The sequence below is a fragment of the Mesocricetus auratus genome, unplaced genomic scaffold, assembly GCF_017639785.1.
Source record: "Mesocricetus auratus isolate SY011 unplaced genomic scaffold, BCM_Maur_2.0 Super-Scaffold_100025, whole genome shotgun sequence".
Classification (NCBI taxonomy): Eukaryota; Metazoa; Chordata; class Mammalia; order Rodentia; family Cricetidae; genus Mesocricetus; species Mesocricetus auratus.
The window spans coordinates 20,261,027-20,275,562 of record NW_024429206.1 but is presented as its reverse complement, the minus strand read 5'-3'; the positions used below and the strand labels follow the sequence as shown (position 1 = coordinate 20,275,562).

Sequence of the window (14,536 nt, the reverse complement as noted above, 5' to 3'; positions counted from 1 at the left end):
CACTTCATGAAATACACGAGGGAAAAAAAAATCCAAGAAATCACATAGGTTAAGTGCTGGTATCTCTCTCTTCCAGAGTAGGGTCAAATGCGTGTCTACCCGCAAATGTCACTGTCGCCTCCAGAAGGCTGCCAATTCTCTTTAACTCTACGGAGTACAAAGAGGCCTGAGCACCGAAAACACCTGTCCTGGACAACCGGAGGGTGGTGGGGACAGTCACCCGCGAGAGAGTGCACATCCGGCCACACTGCCCCGGGGCAGCCGAGGTCCGAGGACCCCGGGGATGGACACTGGCAACGCCGATCCCTGTACCGGCGCCTCGCACAGCGACAACAGGGAGACAAGTCACGCCGGCCAGGACGCGCCCGCGCCCTCCCGGCTGCACCGTGCCACCTCATCCCGGCGGCCTGCCCTCGGCCGCCGCCCCCCCGGTCGCCACCGTCCGTGTCGCGGCCCGGGCCCCGCTCCCTCAGGCCGGAGCTCCCCGCGCGCTCCCCGCCCCCCCCCCGTCGCCACCCGCGTCGCGCTCCCCTCACTCAAGCCGGGCTACCTGGAGGCCAGGGCGGCGGAGCACTTCACCCAGGGCCCCAGGTCGCAGAGGGCCCGGTGCTCCGGGTTCCTCTCCTTCACCCGCTCCACGTGGTAGGCGTAGATGGAGAGCAGGATCCCGGCGGCGCACACTGCATACCGGGCCACCCGTTCCCACCGCGGCACCGACACTCTCAGCAGGACGGGCGCCGCCATCTTCCCCCCTCCGCCGCCGCCGCCGCCGCCGCCGCCGTCGCCTCCCTCCGCCTCCACCTCAGACGCCGCCGCCCGTCGGGGCCCGACCCAGCCGCCGCCGCTGCCGCCGCCGCCTCCGCCGCCGCCGCCACCGCCGCGCCCCATTGGCTCGGTCGCCTCCTCCGGGCCCCGCCCCCACAGGCGCGCGGCCCAACCGCCCCGAGAGGAGTGAGGCGGACTGGGCGGGGAAGGCGCGCGCGGGCACGGAGGGAGGGGCGGAGCGCGCAACCGCCGGGGAGGCGGTGCGGCGCATGCGGGGGGCGGGGTCTGAGGGAGGGAAGGGCTTGAGGGAGGGCGGGGCTTGGCCAGAATTGGGGCGGGGCGAGGAAAGAGCTCGTCTGTGGGGAGGGAGGAGGCGGAGCGCGCAGCAGCAGGGAGGCGGCGCGGCGCATACGGAAGGCGTGGCTGCCGGAGTGGGCGTGGTTTAACTTAAAAGGGGCGGTGTGGAGCAGAAGCGCGCGGGCGGGGAAGAGGCGGAGGTCTCAACCTGCCAAGGCCGCGTGGCGCAAGTGGAAGGCGGGACTGAGGTATTGGATTCATTAGACTGGAGGGCGCGGTCAAAGAAGAGGCGGGGTAAAGTGGGGCGGAGAAGGCGCGAGCGGAGGGAAAGGGTGGAGCGCAAAACCACTGGTGTGTTGTTGGAAGGGGGCCGAGGCGCGATCGGGGGAATTGAGGGGTGTGGCTGAGTAAGGGGTGAGGCGCAAGGTGGCTTGGTTTAGCCCTAGGGGGGATGTTGTAAGGGATCGATTTCAAAGATGCTATTACTGTGCATGACTGGGTAAGCACTTGGCCCCTGGTAGCAGTCAGATGCCCTTCTCCCCCTCCTTTCCGTCGTTATCACTTGATATTTCTTATCCAATCCAAATTATCCCTGACCAATGGCTCCAGAGCTCCAGAGACACGTTTGCATGACATGATCTACCCAGGCACCACCTCCAGTCATCTTGTGTTCAACATGTGAAAAACTTTTTTCTTAAATATGCAAAACTATTTTTATATTTCAAAAAACCTATTTTTAAATGTGTTCATGAATACTTCTCTATAATTTGGATTTGATATGGACTTAACATTAACTCATACAAAAAGGATAAAAATGAACAACAACAAATCAAGACATGGGAAAGGGAACGAAAGGGGAGACGTGAGAAAATCGATAAGCAGGTCGTAGGGGCTTTGCACAACTGTTAACATTGAGCCATAACTGACTCTGAGCTTTCTAGTGGCCAAAACTGGGAAGGAAAACACATGTAATGGCATCTGTGTCTATGAAGAAATAAACTGATTATGGATATTGCTAGCTTTTGCCCAGTGCAGCGCTCAGGCTCTGGGGGTGCTACATAGTTACTTTGACTAGTAAGTAATGTTTTCAACTAAGTATACAATGTTAAGGTAACAAATCACCCCAATCTTTTGCAGCTTTAAACAAGCAAAAACATGGGTTGTTTTTTTTTTTTTTTCCAGTTTTTCTGGGTCAGGAATCTGGATGCAATTTAGCATGATCCTCCAGCTTGGAGTGTCTCCACCTTTCCTCTCATCTTTGTCTTCCTCTCCTCCTCTGCCTTGGATCAAAATAAAATGTGAGGCAGGGCTGTAGTTATCTCAAACCCTGAGCGTCCTCTTGCAGGTTCACTCTGGCTGCTTGGCAGTAACAACAGTTCCAATTTGCATCTCCAGAAAATGCAGCACCCCCCCACCCCTGCCGCCATAGTAAGGGGTCAAAAAGAAGGGAAATATGAACATTAGAGCACTTGGGTGGTGTATTCCAGGCTTTGGGTTAAACCTCCCCAGGCGGAGAGAGAGAAGGGATGAAATCGAAATCCTTAAAAATTATCTTATTGGGCCTTGTGTTGGTGGCGCAAGCCTTTAATCCCAGCACTCGGGAGGCAGAGGCAGTCTGATCTCTGTGAGTTCAAGGCCAGCCTGGTCTACAGATCGAGTTCCAGGACAGCCTCCAAAACAATATAGAGAAACGTTATCTCAAAAAAACAAAGAAAAAATTATATTATTGGTGTGTGTGTGTGTGCGTTCACACATGTGAAGACACAAAGATCACTGAGTGTAATCTTCTGAGTGTCTTTCCAACTTACTTCCATGAGACAGGGTCACTGAATTTGGAATCTGGCTGCTCAGACTCTGAGGATCCATCTGTCTCTGCCTGTCCCCACATCCAGTGCCAGGGTTATGAATAGGTGCAACCACATACAGCCACATTAAGTAGGTGCCAGAGGTTTGAACTCAAGTCCTCATGCTTGGGCAGCAAGCATTTTTTACCAACTGAGTCACCTCTCTGGCCTGTGTCTTTTATTGTTACATGTTCTCAGAAAAGATATCCTATCACTTTCATACATTGTTACTTAGGAAGAAGGAAGTCCCACCAGGCACTGGAGTCTATGCCTCAAGCCACGTCCCTGTAAAGGCCTGTGACTCTAGCTTTGAGGAATCCAATGCCCTCTTCTGACCTCCATGAACAAATAAGTACATTCATCCACACATATATGTACAAAAACTCTGTGTGTGTGTGTGTGTGTCTCTGTCTCTCTCTCCCCCCCCACACACAAACTTAAAATTAAAAAATATATATGGGAGGAAATAATTGTTTGGAATAAAGGAGAGAGTATCATAGGACTTAGGTTCATCTGCTTGCTACTTGAAAGCCAATACTTCAGAGAAATTTGGCTAAATGAAGTCAGGTTTAAGAGAAAAGCCCAGGCAGTGGTAGCAAACACCTTTAATCCCAGCACTTGGGAGGCAGAGGCAGGCAGATCTCTGTGAGTTCAAAGGTAGCCTGGTCTACAGAGTGAGTTCCCAGACAGGCTCCAAAGCTACACAAAGAAACCGTGTCTTGAAAAACAAATAAAAGAGCAGAGGATAACAACCTGGTCTATAGATCAAGTTCCATGACAGTCAGGGATGTGCAGAAAAATCCTGTCTCAAAAAAAAAAAGTAGAAGATTAAGAAGGTGCCACTGCCCTCCCCCCAAAATACCATCTGAAGGGACTCAGGTATGCAAAGAGACGTTTATAGGAGGAAGGGAAAGGGACGGTGGGGCAGAAAAGGTACAAGATACTAAAGTGTCTCTCTTGCTGGGCATTCTCCCACTCCTTGCCACCCAGAAAAATCTTTAGGTAAAGACACTGCTTTTCTATAGGTCAAATTCTGTGAAGCACTAGTCAGTCTCTCTACAGAGCCAAAAAGTGCCATTTCAAAAGCAGGAGGGGAGCCGGGCAGTGGTGGTGCACGCCTTTAGTCCCAGCACTCGGGAGGCAGAGGCAGGCGGATCTCTGTGAGTTCGAGGCCGGGCTGGACCGATAGCCTCCAAAACAATACAGAGAAACCCTGTCTCGTAAAAACCAAAAGAGAGAGAGAGAGAGAGAGAGAGAGAGAGAGAGAGAGAGAGAGAGAGAGAGAGAGAGATTGCTGCCAGCTCAACGCCCTGACATTTTGTTTTGTTTTTTGTTTATGGTTTTTCGAGACAGGGTTTCTCTGTATTGTTTTGGAGGCTGTCCTGGAACTTACTCTGTAGACCAAGCTGGCCTCGAACTCACAGAGATCCGCCTGCCTCTGCCTCCCAAGTGCTGGGATTAAAGGCGTGTGCCACCAACGCCCGGCCTTTTTTTTTTTTTTTTTTTTTTTGCGCCCTGACGTTTTCTGAATGCTTCTTCAACAACCTCAGACTTGATTTTCTGAATTCTGTGCTTTCCCCCATCATTTTGGAAACAATCCCTGCAAGGATTGAGCAGCAGTCTTGAGGTATAACAATAGCTGGGCCAGAAAGCTTTAGAATACAGTCTGAATGTCCAAGGTCCCCCAGGTCCCTTTCAGAAAACAGCCTATGGAGAGGAAACAGGTGTTATTTTCATATTTGAGTACATTTTCATTAATATGAGTACAGTTCATATGTCATGTTTAAACTCGGGAGAGCTGAAACAGGAAGATTTCAAGTTCAGGGCCAACCTGAACTACACTGAGGGACCCTGATTCTCAAACAAACTTTTAAAACCCTGTGCCCTGAGTCAGGCTATGGTGGCACACTCCTTTAGTCCCAGCACTCAGGAGGCAGAGACAGGCAGATCTCTGTGAGTTCCAGGCTAGCCTGGTCTACAGAGTGAGTTCCAGGTCAGTCAGGACTGTTTCACAGAGAAACCATGTCTCAAAAACCAACAACAACAACAAAAAGACAACACCACCAAAAATAACCCTGTGCCATGATCTAATATACATACAGAATTAGGCTGGGTGGTGAGTGCCGGCACATGTATTTAATCCCTGCACTCAGGAGACAGAGATAAACTGATCTCTGTGATTTTGAGGTTAGCAAATCTCTGAGTATGAGGTCAGCCTGGTCTAAAAGCAAGTTCCAGGACATCCAAGGCTACACAGAGAAACCCTGTCTCAAAAAGAAAGGAAGGAAGGAAGGAAGGAAGGAAGGAAGGAAGGAAGGAAGGAAGGAAGGGAAAGGAGAAAAAGATTTAGGATTTTACCACCGAATAACAAAATAACTGTTATACTTATTTATCTTGGAGTTTTTTTGTTTGGTTGATTGTTTGTTTGTTTCTGTTGTATCTACCCTATGCTATAAGTCCCCCAGGTGAAAGTTCTTTCTCTATTTTCTTAACTACTATATAGGTCAGAAAGACAGGATCTGGCCAAAGGGTGGGAACCTACTAAGCAGATTTTGAATGAATGAATGACTAGGTGAATGAATTCTTTAAAAGGTTATCTTATATGCAAATAATATTTGAAGAGCTGAAAACAATGGTTCCCAACTATAATCCCAGATAGTACCCCATTGCTTAAGAGCATTGACTAGGATCCCTACATTTCACTAGCTGTGGGTGTGGCAAGCTGCTTGCTCCCTCTACCCCATTGTCTTCATCTATAAATTAGAAGTGCTGTACTAATGGCCTGGAGGGCTTAAGAGGGATGAAATGCTTGGCGCCTGACACCTGGCAGTGTTCAGTAAATGCTCCCTATTGTTACCTTAATCCTCTCCATGGGTGAAAATGAAACACAGCACTGGGTAAGATTAAAACCTTCCAGAACCAATGGCCTAAAATAAACACTCAAAATTTATCTCCATTTCAACAACTATGAAATACATAATTTAAAATGTGATACCAGCTGGGCCGTGGTGGCACGCTCCTTTAATCCCAGAACTGGGGAGGCAGAGGCAGACAGATCTCTGTTCGTTGAAGGCCAGTCTGGTCTACAGAGCATGTTCCAATACTGCCAAGGCTGTTACACAGAGAAACCCTGTCTAAAAAAAACAAAAGACAAAAGACAAAAAAAAAACAAAACAAAACATAAAATGAATGAATGAATAGGATTCCTGTGGAGAGGGCAGGAATGTGTATTTTTTAGCAAAATTGTCTAGGCAGTTGTGGGGTGTGTGTGTGTGTGTGTGTATGTGTGTGTGTGTGTGTGTGTGTGTGTGTGTTTTGGTTTGGATTTTTTTGCTTGTTAGAGACAGAGTTTCTCTGTATAAAAGCCTCGACTGTCCTGGAACTCACTTTGTAGACCAGGCTGGCCTTGAACTCACAGAGACCTACATGTCTCTGTCTCCCAAATGCCAAGATTAAAAGGCATCCACCACCATGTCTGGGTGCCCTAGGCAGTCTTTTTTTTTTCCAAGTGCCTAAGTAATCTTTATGATGAGATCTGCATGTTTGCTTGTTTGTTTGCTTGGTTTAAGACAGGGTCTCCCTAAGTAACCCAGAATGTTCTCAAATTCATGATCCTTCAGCCTTAGACTCCCAGGTAGCTGGGATTACAGGATAGTCTCAGATGGGCATGGTAGTTCTCACCTATAATCCCAGAAGATGGAAGAATAGCAAGTAGGTTATTTTTTGTTTTTTAGTTTTTTGAGACAGGGTTTCTCTATGTAGACTTCACTGTCCTAGAACTAGCTTTTGTAGACCAGGCTGCCCTTGAACTCACAGAGATCTGCCCGCCTCTGCCTTGCAAGTGCTGGGATGAAAGGTGTGTGTTACCACTGCCTGGCTAACACCACAATGCTAAGGTCCACCTGCAGAAGAACCAGGTTCAAAGCCAGCTCACATACTCTTAGTACAACCTACCACTTCATTGGTTGGACAGTTATAGGTCTCGGTGTTGTGATGACAGTGGCTGTGAATTACCCTCAGTTCCTACTCATCTGATCTTCCCACCATGAGAGTTTGTCTCCTCAGTGTGAGCAAGCAGGGGGTGGGGAGAGAGAAAGACAGAGTCAGGCGGAAGCATCAATCTTTTGTAATCAAATCGTGGGAATGACATGTTATCGCTTTCCTTTATTATGTTGCTTGGAAGCAAGCAGGCAATCGAGCAGGTCTGACCTACACTAATGAGGAAAAGATTACAATACACGATAACTACCATGAGGTGGAGATTACTGGGACCCACGTCAGAAGGTGACAACTACAGAAAAGGGAGGAAGAGAAAAGAAAAGGAAGACACTCCGGTGCTATGGTTTGGATATGCACTATTCCTCAAGAAGGCTGCTAGGTCTCTAGAAGTTAGCACTGCTGAGAGATGACTAGACCTAATGAGGGTACTAACTTTAGTAATGGCTTAATCCACTCATAAACTCATACTGACTGGACTATTAGGAGATGGGGCTTGGTGGGAGGATGCTGGCCACTGGAGGAGTGAATTTGAAGAGTGTGCCTTGCCCTGACCCCCTCCTACCTGTCCCTCTCTTCTTCCTGGCTGCCCTGTGGTGAGCAACTTTGTTCCATCATCGCTTTCCACCAAGCTGCTTTGTTGCGGAATATTCCTTTACAGTGTCTGAAGATGTGTCACTACGAATGATTTAATAAAGAGCACAATGGCCAATAGCTCAACGGGAAGAGGTTAGGCAGGACTTCTGAGGACAGAGAGGTCTGGGGAAGAAGACAGGTGGAGTCACCATCAGACAGAGAGGAACAGACACTCAGGACGAGAGGTAAAAATGTAGATTAATAGAAATAAGTTAACTCCAGCACTCGGGAGGCAGAGGCAGGCAGATCTCTGTGAGTTCAAGGCCAGCCTGGTCTACAAGAACTAGTTACAGGACAACCTCCAACGCCACAGAGAAACTCTGTCTCAAAAAAAATAAGTTAACTCAAGTTATAAGAGCTAGTAGGACACACCTAAGCTAGAGGCTGAGCTTTCATAATTAATAACAAGAATGAAAAACCATACCAATACAAAGTACTCAAAAAAGAGGAGATGATGGGAGAAGTCCTGTATATATGTCAATAAAGCACTGTTGGCCAATAGGGAAGAAAGATAGGTGGGACTAGGAGTCGAGGAGTATTCTGGGAAGGAGAAACACAGGGAGTCACCATGTAGCTGCCATAGGGGTAAGAAGTCCAGACCCTTTCTCTGGTAAGAGAAATACTTAGATTAACAATTATGGAGTAAATACTTAAGTCAGAGATAGCCAGTAAGAAACCAAACAAGCTGCCAACAGCTTCATAATTAATATAGCCTCCTGTGTGTTTATTTGGGACTGATACAGCTCTGGAACAAGGCTGGCGGGAAAGCTTCTCTCTACAAACAAGTCTCCATGTCATTTTTTGGGGAGCTAGCATCCCCAAAGGAAATTCCAACTATGGCATTCAGCAGTCCCCATAGTCCAAAGCAATGCAGTCATTCAATCATGGCCTGAGACCTCTGAACCCACGAGCCAAAATGAACCCTTCCTCCCTTAAGATCATTTCTTCAGGTCCTAAGTTAGAGCGATAGAAAACCAGCACAGTGCAGGTCATAGAAAGGTGGAATTCTCTGATTGAAAAGACCCACAAAGCCAACCATTCACATGATGCCTGTATTTTCACTATAGTCCCTTGCTGAGTAGCTTTTCATTCTACATCCACATGGCCTGATTAGAAACGGAATGCTGTGAGCCAATGAAATGACTTAGGCGGTAAAGGTGCTTCCTGCACTCGCTGGCTACCCTTAAGTCAACTTGACACACACTTGATACACAAAGGTGTCTGAAAGGGAACCTTCATTGGCAAAATGCCTCCATAAGACTGTATTATAAGGCCCTTTCTTAATTAGTGACTGATGGGGGAGGGCCCAGCCTACTGTGGTGGTGCCATCCCTTGGCTGGTGGTCCTGGGTTCTATAAGAAAGCAGGCCGAGCAAGCCATGAGGAGCAAGCCAGTAAGCAGTACCCCTCCTTGGCCTCTGCATCAGTTCCTGCATCCAAGTTCCTCCCACATTTGAGATCCTGTGCTGACTTCCTGCAGCGATGAACAGTAAAGTGGAACCCTTTCCTCCTCAACTTGTTTTTGGTCACAGTGTTTCACAGCAACAGTAACCCTAAGACACTGTGCAAGCCTCACAGTTTGAGTTCAATCCATAGAACCCACAGTGAAAGGGGGGGCCTGAAAGTCATCCTCTGACCTCCACATACACACTGAGACATGCAAGCGCCATCACTCATACACGCACATATCGCACACAAGTGAAATGAGCTTTAAAAGAAAAGAAATGGGGCTGGAGAGATGGATCAGTGGTTAAGACTGCTCTTCCAGAGGACCCAGGTTCAACTTCTAGCACCTACATGACAGCTTACAGCTGTCTGTAATTACAGTCCCAGGAGACAGACACCCATGGCAAAAGACTGATGCACATACAATAAAAATAAATTAAAAAAAAGAAAAGAAATGGAATCTTGTGCTAGGGATGTAGCTTAGTGATAGAAATTGCTTAGGATCCCCCAGTGAGGGACTGGGGGTATGACTCAGAGGTATATCACTTGTCTGCCATGCTCAAGGAAGGCTTTGGAGTCAGTCCCCAGCACTGGAGACAGATGGACAGACGGCCAGATGGACAGACAGAGAAAGAAAACAGATGGGCAGACAGACGTTGGTGGCGCATGCCTTTAATCCAGCACTCGGGAGGCAGAGTCAGGTGGATCTCTGTGAGTTTGAGGGCAGCCTGGTCTACAAGAGCTAGTTACAGGACAACCTCCAAAACAATACAGAGAAACCCTGTCTCCAAAAAAAAAAAAAAAAATATATATATATATATATATATATATATATAGAGAGAGAGAGAGAGAGAGAGAGAGAGAGAGAGAGAGAAAGCAGACAGGCAAGGTGGAGACAGCCCAGTTTGCAGAGTGTTTATCTAGTATAGACAAAGTCTTGAGTTCATTACCCAGAACCACATAAAACTGGATATGGAGCGCAACATGCTTGAAACCCTGGACTCTGGAGTTGGAGGCAGAAGGGTCAGGAATTCAGGATCATCCTCAGCTACCCAGCAAGCTTGAAGCCAACCTAAGATACGTGAAACCCTGTCTAAAATAAGAAAATGAAAGAAATGAAATCCTTGTTATGCTGGGACAAAAACAATGTGTCTGCAACATTGACCATGATACGTAAGCATCTATACACCATGGACTTGGTGAAAAGGTCAAAATGTACTCTAGTCTCTTAACAGCTTTAATAAAAGCTAGAGTATATTGCCTAACACTTGAGAGGTTGAGGTAGGGAGAGTTCTAATTCAAGGACATCCTGGGCTACACATTGAGACCCTGTCTCAAAACAAAAATGTATATATATATATATATGCATGTATGTGCCTGTATATATATTTAAGGGAGGGTGTTTCGAGACAGGGTTTCAGTGTGTAACAGCCTTGGCTGTCCAGGAACTAGTTCTATAGACTAGGCTGGCCTCAAACTCACAGAGATCCGCCTGCCTCTGTCTCCCAAGTGCTGAAAGTAAAGGTATGTGCCACCACTGCCTGGCTAAAAATGTTTATTCTTTCCATATATGCCCATCAGATCAAGACCTCTCTCAACCATCTTTGGATAAACTTCTGTTTGCAGTAAATTGTTATTAACACAGAAACCCACAGCTGGCCAAGACACAGAAAATAAGAGGCTGCTGAATGCTCAGCCCTAAAGGGAATATATATATATATGCATCCTTCCATGACCAAGGCTCAGGGATCACTCAAAAGAGAGGGAGGAAAGAGTGTAAGAGCCAGAGGCAGTGGCTAACTACAAGGAAACACCTGAACACAGCAGAAACGCTGCACATACGGTTTCCCAGTGGTTGTGACAGCATGCACAAAACCTGTGCAACCCCAAACCAGATAAAAGTCCAGAATGGGAGAGGGGAGCAATTGGCAATTGTCTGCTGCTGCAAGAAGAGGGGCCAGTTTTCTCTGAGAGGGCAGCTGCTAGTGAGCTGACCTCACTCCAGTGGAAAACCACACAGCCAAGAATATTTTGGGCAACACAAATTGGTCTGGAAAGGTAAGAAAAGAAAAATGTCCCAAAGTTAGGTGGATAGAGAACAGGGAGAGGATCCGAGAAGAACTGAGAAGGAGAACATAATCAAAACATGTTATGTGGCCGGAATGGTGGCGCACTCGGGAGGCAGAGGCAGGTGGATCTTTGTAAATTTGAGGCCAGCCTGGTCTACAGAGTGATTTCCAGGACAACCGATGCTGTTACACAGAGAAACCCTATCTCAAAAAGACCAGAGGTGGGGAGAGGGGGACTATCTTAGGGATCATGTGGTTTCATTCTCTACTTTTATTTTACTCTTTGTTTCCATCTTTTTTATTTCTTGAGATATGGGTTTATTATGCTGCCCAGGCTAGCTCTGAACTTCTAGCTTCAAACATCAATCACTCTTGTCTGAGCCTCTCCAGTTGCTGTGAATACAGACTACATCCCACCACATCATACCCTGGTTGTCAAGATGAGAAAACTGGGTGCCAAAAAGGCTAAGACAGGCTGGGATGGGACTTAGTTGATAGAATGCTTACCTAGCAGAAAGTTCTGAATCTAGGTTTGAACCCTGGCACCCTGTTTCAAAAGTAAATAAATAGCAAAGAGACTAAACAATTACTTTTGTTTGTTCACTTGAGACAAGGTTTCTCTTTGTAGCCCTGGCTGTCACTCTGTAGACCAGGTTGGCCTCAAACTCACAGAGATCTGCCTGCCTCTGCCTCCTGATTACAGGGATTAAAGGCCTGTGCTTACTGCCCTTCCCCTTTCAAATGGTTTCTAGTAGGCATTTCTCACAGTAGCAAAAGGTCTAAAATGCCAAGCTGAGAAGAGCAGTCATTGGGTCCGCTGTTCCCACAATGAGCCTCTTGCTGGAAGTCTAGTGAGACAGGATCCTGCCTCCATTTCTGGAGTTCAATGGGAAACTGCCCGAGGCCCCTCTGAAATGCTTCCACCTCAGAGGACAAGTCACCATGTCCTTTGCCTTTTTTACACCCTTTCCAAGTGCTATTTCTCAACCTGTGTTTATGCAAGCTCTTGAACAGCACATGTGCCTGAATGGAAAGACACTCGGCTTGGTTTGCAATGAAGGCCAAAGGCTGGAATGGGTTGGCCACTCTCCAAATACCCTCCCCAGAGGCCTGAGGTGGATGGAAAAGAAATATTTATTTTTTGTACATTTGCATGGAAGCTAGGCTCATCAAGTAGAAGTAAATTTGCTTTATTCATCTTAGCCTCTCTGTTGCTGTGTGTGTGTGTGTGTGTGTGTGTGTGTGTGTGTGTGTGTGTGTGTGTGTGTCCGTCCTTCCCTCTCTCTTTGATGTTTTGAAACAGGGTTTCAGATAGTCTGGTTTCCCTCTGACTTGTTACATAGCACAGGATGGATGACCTTAAACCCTGATCATCCTCCTGAGTCATCCCACTTCACCTCCTGAATGCTAGGATCACACCACGCCCAGTTCATGCAGTGCTGAGGACCAATCCCAAGACTTCATGCATACCAGGCAAGTACTCTCCCAATCCAGCAAATTTAGCCCAACCTCCAAATTATCTTACTCTTGATGTAAAAGAAACATTAGGGGCAGGGGTGGGGGGTGGGAGTGTTCACCGGCCAGCCAGTCCAGCCAATCAGTGAGCTCCAGGTTCAGTGAGAGATCCTGTCTCGAAAAATAAGATGAAGGACTGGTGAAATGACCAGTGGTCAACCACAGATCAAGCCTTCTACAGTGGAAGGAGAGAAGTAAGTTGTCCCCTGACCACCACACATGCACTGTGGTGTGTGCTTACACACACACACACACACACACACACACACACACACACACACACACACGAAAAGGAAAGGAAAAAAGAGAACACATAGTCATCTGACAGGCAACAGATAGGAAAAGATGTAACCCAAAAACATTACACTAGTGTAGACTCAGTTTGCTTGATTTTCTAGTTTTCACTCAGTTTAGATACAAACATTTGTTGATGCTTGTGGCGCAAGCCTTTAATCACAGCACTTGGGAGGCAGAGGCAGGCAGATCTCTGTGAGTTTGAGGCCAGGCTGGACCGACAGCCTCCAAAACAATACAGAAAACCCTGTCTCGTAAAACCAAAAAAAAAAAAATTTTGTTGAGTGTAGTAGCACAGTTCTTGGGTGAATAAGGCAGGACACTCACAGTTCAAAGCTGACCTAGGCTACAGAGTGAGATCCAGTGTCAAAACAAACATAAAAAAAAATAAGCAGGGCTGGAGAGGTTAAGAGCACTGGCTGTTCTTCCAGAGGACCTAAGTTCAATTCCGAGCAACCATGTAGTGGCTCACAACCACCTGCAATGAGATCTTCCAGCCTCTTCTGGCCTGCGGGCATACAGACAGATGCTGTATACTAAATAAATAAATCTAAAAAATAAATAAATAAATAAATAAATAAGCATGGTCAATCATATGCCTTTAATCCTAGCACTTGGGAGGCAGCAGCAGATGGATCTCTGTGAGATCAAGGCCAGCCTGGTCTACATAGTGAGTTCCAGGACAGTCAGGGCTATGTAGAGAGATCCTGCCTCAAAACAAAAAGACAGAGGAAGGAAGGAAGTGGGAAGAAAGGGGAAGAGAAGAAGAGGATGGAAAAGACATATCATAAGCCTGTAAAAATTAACATAGAACTGGCTTAGGCCCAGTGCTTGCTAAGCTTTTTGGCTTGAAAGATAAAGACAACATTCTACAAACCTTTGGACAGGATAGTATGGTCTACTTATGACAAGACCTTTGGCCAGACACTACCACAATCAGATGATTCCACACTAACAGCTAAAGGAAAGGCATCTAGAATATTCTGTGGGGACTGGAGAGATGACTCAGCAGTAAAGAATGTATAATGAGTCAGGCAGTGATGAAACACACCTTTAATCCCAGCATTTAGGAGATAGAGACATAAATTGTAGGTCAGCCTGGTCTACAGAGGGAGTTCCTGGACAGCCAAGGATACACAGAGAGACCCTGTCTCCAGAAACCAAAATAAATAGATAAAAATAAGAGTAACTGACTCATGCCAGGCATGGAAGCACACGCCTTTAATGCCAGCACTCATGAAGCAGAGGCAGGTGGATCTCTGTGAGTTTTAGGTCAGTCAGGGCTGCATAGTGAGACCTTGTCGCAAAAACATAAAGTCTAGTGATCTTGCAGAAGACCTGAGTTCTATTCCCAGTACCCACACTAGACAGTTCACAACTGTCTGTAACCAGCTCTGAGGGCTCTGACACTCTGGTCTCTGTAGGCCCTGGCTTCCCCTGCACACACCCACACACAGTCATAAAATTAATCTTTTTTTTAAAAAGAGTATTCCATGAAGATTTCATCCAGTGTAAAATCATTAAACAGAAACTCAAATGTGCCAAGTCAGGAAATACAGCATCTATGAGCCAGGATAGAAATTGTAGATAAAAAAGAATCATGGTTTGATTTGATAAGTGTAGGTATTTTGCTCACACCCATGTCTGTGAACCACCTGAATGCCTGGTTCCTGTG

The 14,536-nt window shown here is 46.9% G+C and overlaps 1 protein-coding gene across 2 annotated transcripts in view; it reads right to left on the bottom strand.

The window, feature by feature from the left end:
- Vkorc1l1 (vitamin K epoxide reductase complex subunit 1 like 1) overlaps nucleotides 1-796 on the bottom strand; it is a 41,663-nt gene extending 40,867 nt beyond the window's left edge. Inside the window, exon 1 of one of the 2 annotated variants that reach the window (XM_005080337.4) lies at nucleotides 551-796. In XM_005080337.4, the coding sequence (XP_005080394.1) occupies nucleotides 551-744 (194 nt within the window). In that variant the 5' untranslated portion in view covers nucleotides 745-796. The remainder of the gene's footprint in view (nucleotides 1-550) is intronic. The other variant, XM_005080336.4, reaches the window with a different exon arrangement.
- Between the last annotated feature and the right edge of the window lie 13,740 nt (nucleotides 797-14,536).